Source organism: Cervus canadensis, chromosome 3 (genome assembly GCF_019320065.1).
Source record: "Cervus canadensis isolate Bull #8, Minnesota chromosome 3, ASM1932006v1, whole genome shotgun sequence".
Lineage (NCBI taxonomy): Eukaryota > Metazoa > Chordata > Mammalia > Artiodactyla > Cervidae > Cervus > Cervus canadensis.
The window spans coordinates 110,709,439-110,722,492 of NC_057388.1; the positions used below are offsets into that span (position 1 = coordinate 110,709,439).

A 13,054-nucleotide genomic window follows, 5' to 3' on the forward strand; every position below is an offset into this window, starting at 1 on the left:
TAGTCATTTTTCCAAGGAAGATGTATAGATGACCAACAAGCACATGAAAATAAGCTTGGCATCACTAATCATCAGAGAAATGGAAATCAAAGCCAGACTGGGGTGTCACCTCATGCCTGTTAGAATAGCTGTTATTGAAAAGAAAAGAAAAATAAAAATTGGGCAGAATGTGGAGAGCAGGAAACCCTCGTGGCTACTGGTGGGACTGTCAATCAATGCAGCCACTTTAGTAAAGAGTATGGAGGCTCCTCAAGAAACTAAAGAAAAACACTACCATATAATCCAGCAATTCCACACTTGGGTATTTATCCCACAGCAAGCAAAAACACTAATTCAAAAAACATATATAACATGCAGCCCATGTTCAGCATTGTTTACAACAGCCAAGATATGGAAGCAACGAAAGTGTCTATCAACAGGTGAATGGATAAAGATAAGACGTGGTGTGTGTATGCCACAGCACATCTTTATCCATTATCTATATAATGGAATATTACTCAGTCACGAAAAAAGAATGAAATACTGCCATTTGCTGCAACATGGATGGACCTAGAGGGTATTAAGGTGGTAAAACAAGTCGGGCAGAAATAGGATTTCACTCATATGTGGAATCCAAAACAAACAAAATTAAACAAAAACTCGTAGATACACCGAACAGATCAGTGACCACCAGGAGAAGGGGTGCGGGGCACGAAATGCGTCTAGCGGGGAGCTGCATGCAGATGGGTGGCAATTAGGCCTCTGGTGGCGATGACTCTGCAGTGCACACAGGTTTCAAACTAAAATGTTGTGCGCCTGAAACTTTCAGATATTAAAAAAAAAATGATGGAAGGGGAGAAAGGAGGGAGGAAGAAGCTTCTGTAGTTTAAAAGGGGCTGAACAGGTACATCCACCTATTCAATGAGCCTTCTTCAGATCTGACTTCAAAGAACCAACTGTAAAGAAAATTTTCAACTGAAACATTTAAGCACGGATTAGCTGTTTGGTGATATGAAGACATAGCATCAACTTTAGCACGTGATAAAGCTACTCTGTGAGGTCTATTCGAGAGCCGCGTCTCTGGGCAATGCAGTGCGGAGCCTGACAGATGAAACCTGACGCGGGTGTGCAGGGGAGGGGGGGGGGCGCGGTCACAGAAGCAGCGAGAGGAGCCGGGAGCTGCTTGTCCGGGCCCAGCGGCGCGTGTGTGGGCGCCCGTCCTACAAGGCTCTCTGCTTGTTCTGTGACTGACATGCTAGTGACTCCCTTTAAAGCGCACGGTGCGGCCGGGGAGACAACAAACATAAAAAGATAACCGACACTGCAGCTTAGCACAGGAAAAACCACAACCCACAGATGCCGTCAGTAAGGGTCACGGGAGAGAGGAGAAGCATCTCCGCGGGTGTTCCGCAAGCCCCGCACCTCGCGGCGTGCGGAGCGGGGAGGGGCCGGTGATGGGGGACGGAGCTGACCCCGGGGCGGGGGGCGCTACAGACACCCGGAGCCGGCCACCTGCCGCCTGAGGCGGTGTTTCCCACATCCGGGGCAGACGCAGTCGGCAAACCGGGTTTGCGTTAAGCTGGGGGCGGTGAGGGAGGAGCCAGAGAAGGGGCGCTCGGGCGCCACCCGCGGCGGCGGGGTGGGCACACAGGGCAGGGACGTGGCGTCAGCACCATGGAGAGGGGCAGGGCTCCGCACACAGGCCTCTGCCTGCCCATCGCGGGGCCGGGGCGGGCGTCGGCAGCGGGCGGACAGCGGTGATGGGTGCTGAGCGGGGCCGGGTCAGGAAGCACAGCGGCCGCGGAGACCGCCGACGGCTGGGTAACGACGGGCAGCGGGAGGCAGCAAGGCCGGCCAGAGGGGCTCTGGGGGAGCCTGCGATTTAGAGCAGGCGCAGCCCCGGGGAGGGGAGCGCGCAGGCCGCCCGCCGGGGCCACCTGAGCCCGGTGCGCCCTCCTCCCCGAGACGGGAGCAGCGCAAGGCCATCCACCCTTCCCCGCAGTCACAGCTCTGCACCAGCTCCAGCTGCAGCACCACAGCGGTCGTCTGGACAAAGGGGGGCTGAGGAGAGAGCCACCAGCTGGAGGGCACAACGTGGGCAATGGGGGAAGCACAGCGGCTTCAGTCACACCTCTGCTCACAGGGGGAGCGCTAACCGGAACAGGTTGGCAGTCCGTGTTTTTTTTAATCTGCTACCTGCTTGATGTTATGATTTGCATATCTTCAAAGGAGAAGTCAGATTGATCACAATCTCACTTTACATTTTACAGTCTCAGGGAAAGGCTGCTAGAAGAGATGAGGGCCCTGGGCGTCGCAGAGACCAGGCCTGGCCAGCGGGCATCCGTCCCCCGAGCGATGACCACCGCAGGGCTGATCACACCAGGGTGCTGGGGTGTGGCTTGGGGGTCGGTCACTTCACAGGCCCAAGTTCCCTCACAGCAACTGGGAGGGCACTCATTTTAGGCTGGGGTCTCCTGGGGACCCACAATTCTCACAGACCAAGGAGCTGGGCATGAGCTTGCCCACGTTAGTGGGGATGTGTGCAGAACTGTGAAGCCCCTTCATAGTCCACCCTGCAGACTCCAAGTGGGCCCGATGGGCCTGTGACCCTCCCTCCCGCCCCCCCCCCCCGCCCCCGCATCTTCATCAACAAGGCCAGGAAACAGTTGAGGGTGTCCCGGCAGGGGAGCTAAACACAGAGCCCGTCCCCCATTCCGACACCCCTTCCCCACAACCCACCCCTCTCTAAGGGGGAGCCCGGGGAAGGGGAAGAGACCCTCGAAGGTCCAGCCCAGGCAGGTGCCAGAGAAAGACTGGAGCCTCTGAAAAGGCGCAGGGTGCTTACCATCGTCTGTGACCGGGGCGTCCCTGGGGTCCGCAGGCGAAGGCCATCTCTGGGGGGCCGCCGGAGCCGACAGGACCCGGGCCGCTCTCCAAGGCACGCGCACAAGGCCGCGGGGCTCCGGGTCGCCGTCCCTGGCGGGCGCGGCGGCCTTCCGGGCTGCGTAGGCGCCCAGCGCAGCCACCAGACGCTGCCTGTCCACCCCGCCGGCCACTTTGGGGCTGAGCTCGTCCGGCTGGAGCCGGTGGAGTGTGCGCAGGGGGCGGCCCCCCGCGAAGTCGGCGCGCGCCGCGGGAGCGTAGGTCAGAGCGGACGTCTGGGCCACGAAGGTCAGCACGCTGTCGGCCAGGGGGTCCTCACCCTGCAGGGGCGGGGGACAAACAGCGGGTGAGAGCCCATCGTCAGCCACGCTCCGAAGTGGCCCCCGGGTCTGGGTCGCAGGCACGTCCCAACACCAGGCATCCCGAAGGCGCAGCCGGAGCATGCCCAGGTTCGCCTCCACCGATGGGCGGGCGCGTCCGCGTTCCTCCCGCAGTCTTTCCACAGCAGGTTTACTGAAGCGCAGCCCGCACGCTGCGAACCTCGGCCCATCTGTCCTCAGTGCCCCCACCGAGCGCGCAGACACCACCCGTCTGCCGCCCGGACATCTGCACCCCTCCCTGTCCCCCTCCCGCAGGCAGCGGCTCATCCGCGTCCTTCTCCCGCTGTGCCTGTTCCTTCGGACGCTTCCTGCAGGGCGGCCCCCGCAGCATTGGGTGTCTGCTTCTTGCAAGGAGTGGGCTTCCCTTGTGGCTCAGCTGGTAAAGAATCCGCCTGAAACGCGGGAGACCTGGGTTCCATCCCTGGGTTGGGAAGATCCCCTGGAGAAGGCAAAGGCTACCCACTCCAGGACTCTGGCCTGGAGAATTTCATGAACTGTGTAGTCCGTGGGGTCGCAGAGAGCCAGACACCACTGAGTGACTATCACTTCACTTCACTTCTCGCCCAGAGCATGCCGACCCCAAGTGTGTCACCAGGCAGCGGTAAGGGGCCGCGCTCCCTTGTACCCCTGAAGTCCGCTCTAAGGACAGAGGACGGCTTGTGTTTTCGTTCATCAGCTGGGGAACCTTTGGTTTCTTTCCGCTTTGGGGCCGCTGTGAGGGACGCTGCTGTAAACAGCCGTGGACAAGCCTCTGTGGGTTTTCCTTCCTCCTGGCTGGGAGTGGGGCTGGCCAGTGGGCGGCCCTGCGCTAACCGTGTGGGAGCCGCGGACCGTGCCCCCGCCGCAGGGGCACTCACCGTCTTCTACTGCAGTGACCGCTGTCTGCCTTCGGTGCCGCCCTGAGCAGTGAGGAGGCTCCTGCCAGTCGGGTCTGCGTTTCCCGCCGCGGAGCGATGCTGACCCCTTCTCCCATGCTGTGTCCCTTGGGGAAGGTCTGCCTACACCTCTCCTTGCCCCAGCGTTTGCTGTGGCTCTGCAGAGGGGCTCCCCAGGGCTGCAGCGCCCTGTGTCTGCCGTCTGTTTGCCTGCAGCTCCCTTCACTGGTCACTGAAACCCCTTTTGAATCTGATCCTTTTGACAGTGCTGTCCAGCCAGCAATGCTGCCGGTGCCCCTGGTTTCACACACAGCGTGGATCCAGGCCTTTCCCTGGCCTCCCCCGCCTTCCCTCCTCTCTCAGGACACTCTCCCAGAAGGATGTGGTCTCGTCACACTCTGATTTGCCCACAAAACAAGGCCCAGTTTCCTCACCTCAGGGACGCCTGTAAAAACGTTAGAAGTCTGTTTCTGCCTCTGACACGGCGCCATAAAAATTTCATGGACAAACAGTAATTTCCCACCAGGACCTGACGCGGAGCTGCCTTCACGGTGTGCTCTGGGTGCGGTGCTGGGGCCGCAAGCTCTCAGAATCTCGGGGTTCCCATTTTCTTTTTGGAGGGTTCCCATTTTCTACGTGCCCCTCTGTCAGGTCACAGTATCGGGCCAGGGGTACATGCCTGGGGACCTAGCTGAGACGTGCAGCCACCACTGAACTTACGACGGTGGTTCCGACTCCCAAGGCTGCTGTCTGTTCCTATTAATGACAGGCGTTCAGCCTGCAGCACAGACTGGGGCGGCGAGCCTGGATCAGGAGCCTGGGAGCTCTGCATGCTGCTTTCCTTTCTCACACATGAACTTGGGCCAATCGCTTGATCTTCTGACGCTCAGTTCTGCTCTGCTACAGGAGATTGACCATTACCTGTAACATTGCTTTTATGTCTAAAATGATGTAACTGTGCTGTCCTTAGTCACTCAGTCATGTCTGACTCTTTGTGAGTCCGTGGACTGTAGCCTGCCAGGCTCCTCTGCCCATGGGGATTCTCCGGGCAAGAATACTGCAGGGGGTTGCCCTCCTCCAGGGGATCTTCCTGACTCAGGGATTGAGCCCAGGTCTCCCGCATTGCAGGCGGATTCTTTACTGTCTGAGCCACCGGGGATATAATTGTAGTTGTCATCAAAATGTTTAATTCCGTCCAAGCGCTGGCTGAAATCAACTGCTCTCCCTTTAGAAGAAGAAGATTCACAAGGGAGAGGAGGAAGGGAGGAGACAAGACGCCTCCACAGCAAACAGCCCTCCAGCACTTCTGCACAATCTGGGTGCAAGGCTCAATCTCAAGTTCAGCTAAACTCCCGCTGAGCAAGGCTGCCTAGGAACACCTGGGGTCCCAGTGCGGGGCTGGACAGCCTCTGAGAGGCTCATCGACCTGCCAGAAGCACCGGCCCTCTATGTACGAAGGCAGCTTCTGCTTGAAGGGCTTCCATTACGGTCGGTGGAGAGGGCGCTGGAGGCCCCGCAGGCCCTCCGTGGGTGACCGTCAGCCCCGAGAGCTCTGGACGGATGGACCAGGATGAACAGCCTGTGGGGTCCCTGTGTGGTCCGAGCCAAGTTAAGGTGAAGAGGGAGAGGCTTTCACAGAAACATCAGCTCTCCCAAGTCACGCCGGGTCCCGTGAGAGACGGCGGGGGCCCTGGTGTCGGGGACCGTGCACCCCGCCCCCCGGGTGCCCAGGCCAGCGTCCTCACGGTCACCCCGTCTGCGGCTTCACGTCCTGATGAGCGAGCAGAGGGTGCTGACCCCTGGCTCGGACCCCGATTCTGCTCTCAGTGACCTTTGCCCTAATGGGCCATCTAAGTCCAAGTGCAGTGGGGATGGCCACGGCACCCCGCACAGACGTGGAGGGGCTCCCACTTCCTTGCGGCTCGCTCCCGGCCCGCTCATGCCAGTGATGCCGCTCTTTACCACCTCACACCTGCGCCTCCTGTAAGACTCGGACCCGGGCGCAGCCCTGGGGCAGCTACCGTGGACTCTGTCCACTCGCAGCTCTGCGTCAATAAGATCCTGGGACCGTTCTCAAGCCCTGATCTGAAGGTGTTTTATGACCTCAGGTTTCCTAAGATAACACTGAAGACTTGTTAAGACGGCAGTTGCCCGAATCTGGAGATCAGCGACCGAGAAGCGTGAGAGCTGGCCAGCTTCCAGCACCTGGCACGTTAACCCTTCACACCACGAGTCAGGTCAGTCTGACCTGGGCCTTGCGGGTGCGGTGCAGGCCGTGTGTGTGCTACAGCCAGGAACGGCAGTCAGCACGGCTGAAATGGGCTCTTGAGATGCTACTCAGCCCACCGTGGTCCACACGAGACACGCAGACAGCTCCCCATACACCCCTCAAGGGTCTGCGGAGTGACCCGGGGACAGAGGCATGCTGGGGAAGCCAGCCCAGTCCTGTCAGCACAGTTCTGCATGGTCTGCATAACTTCCTAACCTCTGTGAGCCCTGCTTTTACCACTTGCAAAATTGCGGGGAGGGGAGGCCCAGAATCCTTTTCTTAAAGCAGTGTATTAGGGAGAGTGTAGGTGCCCAGCTCAGCATATGGCTCAGAGGAGGCAGTAGGTAGACGGTGGCCGCCAGCAGCATCTCCACGGTCACCCACATCACCACGGCCCCACCGCTGCTGTGCGCTGAGGTCCGGACCACATTCTACATTCTGGGGGAAGAATGTCGCAAACAGGGGCCTGTTTTCAAACAGCTTGCCGACTGCAATGGGAGTCAAATCACAGACCTTAGTAACTATAGTGGAAAGAGTATCAAAGCGGTTTGGTGACAGGCAGTTTGGAAGGCAGTAGTCATCCTGAGCTGGGGAAACCAGGGCCGCTTCCTGGAGCCACAGTGCGCATCGCAGCCCTGCCTGGACGTCTACCCTTGCCCCGAGCCGTGCTGGGGCTGGGGTCCTGGACCCGAAAGTAGGGCGCCTTCCTCCCATGAAGTCTGCCGGCCCCAGTCCCAGATCACTCAATTACGAGTTCAGCCTGCCAGAGCCTGCAGGCTCTGAGATGCCACATGCCAGCAGACGCTGAGCGAAGGAGATTTTTGTGTATACACTGGTCACTCACGCTCGTCAGATATTCTCTTGTGCCAAGCATCCAAAACAAATTAGGAAGCCCAAATTGGGCCATCTTTTGACCACATAACAAACATTTCCTCCAGTTTGTCTCACAGCCTGAAGGCAGCGTTGACAAGCACGCTGATCAAGACACACTTGCTGCAGGCGTGACAAAGCGCGGAGCGGCGGGGCTGTCCACAGGCTGCCTAACGAGGTGGCCCCACAGAGCCACAGGCGGCGGCCTCGGAAGCCCCACTTCCAGAGCCCTCCTGACAGTTGGGGTGCGTTGTGCTTGTGCTGCGGCCACAGAGGGCGGTGCTGGCCAGGCGTGTCCAGCCTCCAACACAGCGGGAGGGCTGTCAGCGCCCCACGCGCTTCAGGCTCCAAGTGCCCCGGCCGCTTCCCGCGCTGGTAGCTTGCAGGTGTCATTCTTACTGACAGCGCTGTCACCAGGACGGGCGTCCCTACGTTCAGAGCAGCCTCATGCTGGCCTGTGACCACGGTGCCTGTGACCTCTGCTGCGGTCTGTGCTATCCGTCTCTAGAGCTCACGAAGTCTGAGGTTGAAGGGGTGTTAATTCCAAACCACAGGGGCGATGATTTCTGCAGGACGTTTACAGCAACGCGAAGCCTGAGTGTTCAGTTCTGGACGTCTGCCGGTGATGCTCCATTAGGTAGCTTGGAACTGGTCTCGGAGACCACGGAGGACAGGAAGCGTGTGCGGTGTCCGCCCCTGCCCTCCCTCACCTCCGCTCTAGTGCACCCTCCTCCCGCTCCGTCCTTCACCGCAGCGGCACCCACAGCCTCACGCCTGCGGTCAGAAGGCCCAGGGGGTGCTCCGAGGCAGGGAGCGGGAGGTGGGCGGCAGGCGCCCTGTCTGCAGGGTCCGCCCGGATGACTTGGGACGACGGTCACAGTGTGGATGGCGTTTTCCGAGCGCCAGGGCCAGGCTGGGCTTTGACTTGACGTGTTTCCCTTCTCCCTGACCCTCTCAGCCACCCTTGCGTAGAGACACGACTACCTTCATTTCGTGGATTAGGAGACAAGCTCTCCGGGGAGGAGGGCCCGAGCTGGGATCCGGCCCCAGGCCTGGCTTTGGGCAGAGCCCCAGGGAAGCAGGCCCGACCTGCAGGCTGCCTGGTGGAAAATGCAGAACTGCGCTCAGCTGGGTCTAGAGGAGGCAACTTGGGGACCTTGCTTTGGCTTAAAAAATAAACATGTGAAAGCAGAACAATACCTTCAGGGCCCCGAGTTTCTGCGCTTTCCACCTAATTACAGTTCTCCTCCCATTGCTTGGTGCTCTTGCCATCATGTATTTTTCTTCCACATAAGCTAAAAACATCACAGTACGTTTTAATTGTTTTGCCTTAAATATCCAATTGTTTTTCTCCAGACACTACATATGTTATGTGGGTTTCTCATTCGTGGTTACTTGCCAATTTACCATTTCTGGCTCTTTTCTTCCCCTTAGTAGATATTGGCGTCTCTATATCAATTTTCTTTAAGCTAAAGAATGTCTTTCAGCATGTCTGAAGCATGATTCTTCCAGACACAGATCCTTCCTGCTCGCCCTGCAGTTGTGAACAGTGTAGAATTCAAGCTGACAGGGGTTCGTCCCCTTTCTAGTGGTTCCACTGCTTTCTCATCTGCTAACGAGACGGGAGACATTGTCCTTATAAGCAGCCCCCCAGGTGCAAGGCAGCTTTTTACCTGAGGATGCCTTTCAAATTTTCTCTTTATCTTAAGTTTTCCCCCAATATGATATGCCTAGATTTTGTTTTCTCTGTATTTTTCCTGCTTGAGGCTCAGTAAGTTTCCTGCATCTATGTTTTGATTAGTTTTATCAATTTTTGGAAAAACACCAGCCACCATTTCTTTAAATACTTCTGCTTCCTTCTCTTGCTGTCTTTCCCATCTAGGATTCCGATCACACATGTCAGAACGCATGACGTCACGCCCTATGTCTCGCGTGCTGTGTTCCATTCCGCGCTCTTTCTCTGTACTTTTTCTTTTACTTTTGACCATGTCTACTGACCTGACTTGAGATTCACTGATTCTTCTCTCTACTGGGGCCAGTCTATTAAGCTCATTAAGCTCCTCCAATGAGTTCTTCACTTCTGATCTTCCTTTAATTTCTAGCATTTCCACTGGGTTCTTTTTTACTGTTTCCATCTCTCTGCTGCAATTTTCCACTTGTTCATTTATGCTTTTTCACCTTTCCCACTCAATCCTTTAACATACTTACCTTACTTATGAAGATGTCCTTTTCCAGTAATTCCAACACCTGAGTCATATCTGGGTCTCTTCCTATCAACTCTTTACTCTCTTGACCAGAGTGACGTTTTGTTGTTCCTTCACGCATCTCCCAACTTTTGATTGTATGTTGGATCAGTCATACATAATTGGGATTGTATGTTTGATTGTTGCATGAATGAGCAATGGAGACCAAAGCAAATGATATTTAACCCTTCTTCTCTCCATCCGAGTCCATGGAATCTGTCACTGAAAAGGGCGTGGATTTTGTTGCAGAGTCAGTCAGATTCAGTTAGATGCTGAGGGCAGGCTCAGGGCTCAGGTCTAAGCTGGAGTCAGCCTGGAGCGTTCCCTCATGCTTTGCAGACAGCCGCCAGCTTTCTGAACCTGGAGCTCTCTCTGATTCACAGCCCCACACGACATGTGCAAGAAACTTCTTTTCCTGGCTTTCTGCACCCTACACATCAATCTTTCTCCACCACGCTGCCTCATCCCAAGCCTTCAAGGGCTGAGGTGTGCTCAGCAAGTCTTGGCGCTTCTTGGAAGGACGTCTCTCAGCGCCTGCCCCTTCTCCCAGCTCCCAGCTCCTGTCTCGGGCACCCGGTGCTCCGTGCAGCCTGACTCTGGACTCTCCCCTCATGCTGGTCTCCACTGCAAACGGCTCCTTAAAAACCTCGGCTGCATTCTGCCCCGCATCCCGCCATGGTCCCTGCCTCCAGGGATGTCTCTGCGTCTCTTCTCCCCTGGAAGGATCGCCTCCCTTTCTGAATGTAGTTCACTCAGGGCTCTTTGTATTCTCAGCTCCCTGGGTTTTTTCCTTTAAGGCTACAGTTCAGTAGCTCACCTGGCTTGTTCCTATTGTCAGAGTGGACTGGGGTGGTCTCTTGACATTCTGCCCTTTAAGATAATCCAAACATCTTCAACTGCTGACTTCCAGTTGTTCATCCAACACCCATCCTCTGGGAAGCCCCTGACCCCACGTGCCCATCTGGCTCAAGTTCAGCCGGTCATTAGTACTAAACAACACAATACAACACGATAAATTCACAGCACTTCTCTGACGATCATGACAGCTAGATGTTTGATGACACATACACAGAAAAGATGATTCACAAAGTAATCCACTGGAAATTGGTTGCATCATCAGTGTAGAAAGCTAACACTTCCAACTGAGATAAGTCATCAGCTGACGGGGGAGGGGAGATCGGCCCGCGCTTGCCCAAAGCCCTAGCCGGGTCTGCATGAACGCTTCTCACACCCGAGTCCACAGCAGCTCATCAGAGATGACGAGGGCTTTCTCCTCAGTTAAGCCTTGGACAGAGAGGGTAATTTCTAGACTTTTGCGCCTTTTTTACATATTGAGAAGCATCTATCTCAGACAGAATAAAAATACTTGAGTCATAAACCAGTGTTGAGAAGCATCTATCTCAACACAGAATAAAAATTCCTGAGCCCTGAGCCGCAGAGTGCTCATTTTCTGAGCCATCCTTGTGACCATCGTGCTCAAACAGCCGTGTGGTGAGACGACCACGGAATCCGTTATTCGAACTGGGCGTTTCTGAGAGGGGAAGGGCTCGCTGGTCACTGCAAGGAGCAGCAGCATGACCCAGCACGGTCCAGGCAGGACCCCAGGTGCAGTCATCCCTGGGTGGGAGTTTCAAAGACCGCAGAAGCCAGACCTGCTGGCTGGTGGCAGCTGCTGAAGGCGGCTGGACAGGACGCGGTGTGTCCGCACCCCGTGTCCTGAGACGGAGAGCAGCCTGGGGCACAGGCGTCCTCTCACGGGCAGCCCAGGGTGCAGCCTCAGGAGGAACAACCGGTCCCAGCAGAGAGCGGCGGCTCCCCCTCAATGGGGCAGGTGCCAGAGTGTGCCCGGCGCTGGGCCGCCGTGCGTGGGGCGGGCGCTGAGGCTCTGCGGGAATCCCAGGGTCAGAGCCTGGGCCCCAGAGGCAGGCAGAGCTGAGCCTGCCCGCGCTCCTGGGCGTCGCCACGGCCCCTCGCAGAGGACCAAGGCCCCACCTCACACGCCCCGCCGTGGCCACCGTCACCCCAACCCCCGGACTCCCAGGCGCCCACAGCGCAGTGCCCTCCAGGTGACAGCCAGCCACGCGGGGCCCAGGGGGCAAGGCTGCCCACGTGTGTCTCCAGTTCTGCTGCCAGAGCTCATGCCATAGAGCGGCCAAAACTGAACGAGAAATGGGCCGACGGGCTCGGGACTGACCGCCACGGACCGCTGTCACCGCCCAGCTGAGCGGGCCGCCGCGCCCACCCGGGACCTGGGCACAAGACTTCATTCAGCACCACCTCCACCTCAGCAGGAAGGCCTGTCCAACTGCTTCAGGGGAAACTTCACTGTAACGCCTTCCACTCAGACTTCTCCGGCGCCTATCACTGATGGAGCACTGCATTCCCGCCCTCCTGTCGTGGGAGCTCCACGCGGGTCGCTCGTTACCGACGGCTCGCGCCCACCGCCCAGGCACCCGCCCCGGGGGTCCCCACGACGGAGTCCGGACGCCCACGGCCGGAGCCGAGGCCACTGGAAGGAGCCTCAGACAATTTCTGTTTTACGTTCTCAAATCCCCCACATCGAGAGCCCGAGGAGCGAGGCTGGCTTTCTGCTGTGATAGTAGACAGGGTCCGTCCCCGGCCGGTGGTGTGGCCTCGCCCCTGGGTGCTGGGCGGGCGGGGGTGGGGGGCACAGATCAGATTTTCTTCGTGAGCAGGCCGCGCCCCTGTGAGTCTCTCATGGAGTCAAGCACGCCTCTGAGCATCCAGCAGATGGCTTTCAGACTTGACCTGGTTTCCATTTTGCCTCTAAAGCAGGAATGACTACTTCTAGAAACTACGATGAACTGAGCCCCGGGCTGAGAGTTTCCTGTCTCCGTGCTTCATCCTCCCGCTGACGTCCCGACCATCACTGCCCAACGTCACAGCAGGACCCTGGAGGGCAGAGAGGGGAGCGGCCTCCCAAGGCCGCACAGCGCCGGCGGAGGAGCCACGGCGTTGGAACCTTGGCCACCTCGTGGGCTGCCCTCCGCCAGCCCCCAGGACAGGGTCATGCGTCGATGCAGCCCCTCATCGACGGGCGTCTGCTTCCCAGAAAATGCAGGATGGATGGCCTGAGTTTACCATTAAAGCGCACAGTGTGGTGCCTGCCTCAGCAGTGCATATGCCGAGACAAACAGTGTCAGGGCGGCCGGGTCAGCGGGGCTCACGGCCTGCGCCTGTGCCGAGGGGCCTGCAGACGGCCGCGGGAGAGCCTTTAAATCCCGCCCAGGTGGCTCCCCCGGGAGCAGCGGCCGCGGGCTGGAGTGGGGGTGCTGCCTTCCCTCGTCATGCGATTCCCGTCCGGCCCAGCGCACCGCTGCCCTGCACCCTACAGGCCGCCCCGCTCCACCCCCCCACACACACAGCTGCCCTGCACGGCCCAGAGCCGGAAGCCAGGAGGGGTCTGAGAACCAGGCTGATGCAGGCTGCTCGGGCTGCGGTACCGGGGGAACTGAGGCAGCGCCCCTCCTCTGGAGCTACCAACAGGGAAGAGCCGCTGACCCTGAGGCTGTGGAAAAGGGTGTGTTTGCCACC

General features: G+C 58.0%; 1 protein-coding gene across 3 annotated transcripts in view; it reads right to left on the reverse strand.

Moving 5' to 3' along the window:
* The window catches only part of PTPRN2 (protein tyrosine phosphatase receptor type N2), a 600,191-nt gene that overhangs the window by 386,776 nt on the left and 200,361 nt on the right, over positions 1–13,054 (reverse strand). For all 3 annotated transcript variants that reach the window (XM_043464002.1, XM_043464001.1, XM_043463999.1), the window contains exon 6: positions 2,825–3,182. In XM_043464002.1, coding sequence (XP_043319937.1) covers positions 2,825–3,182 — 358 coding nt within the window. The remainder of the gene's footprint in view (positions 1–2,824; positions 3,183–13,054) is intronic.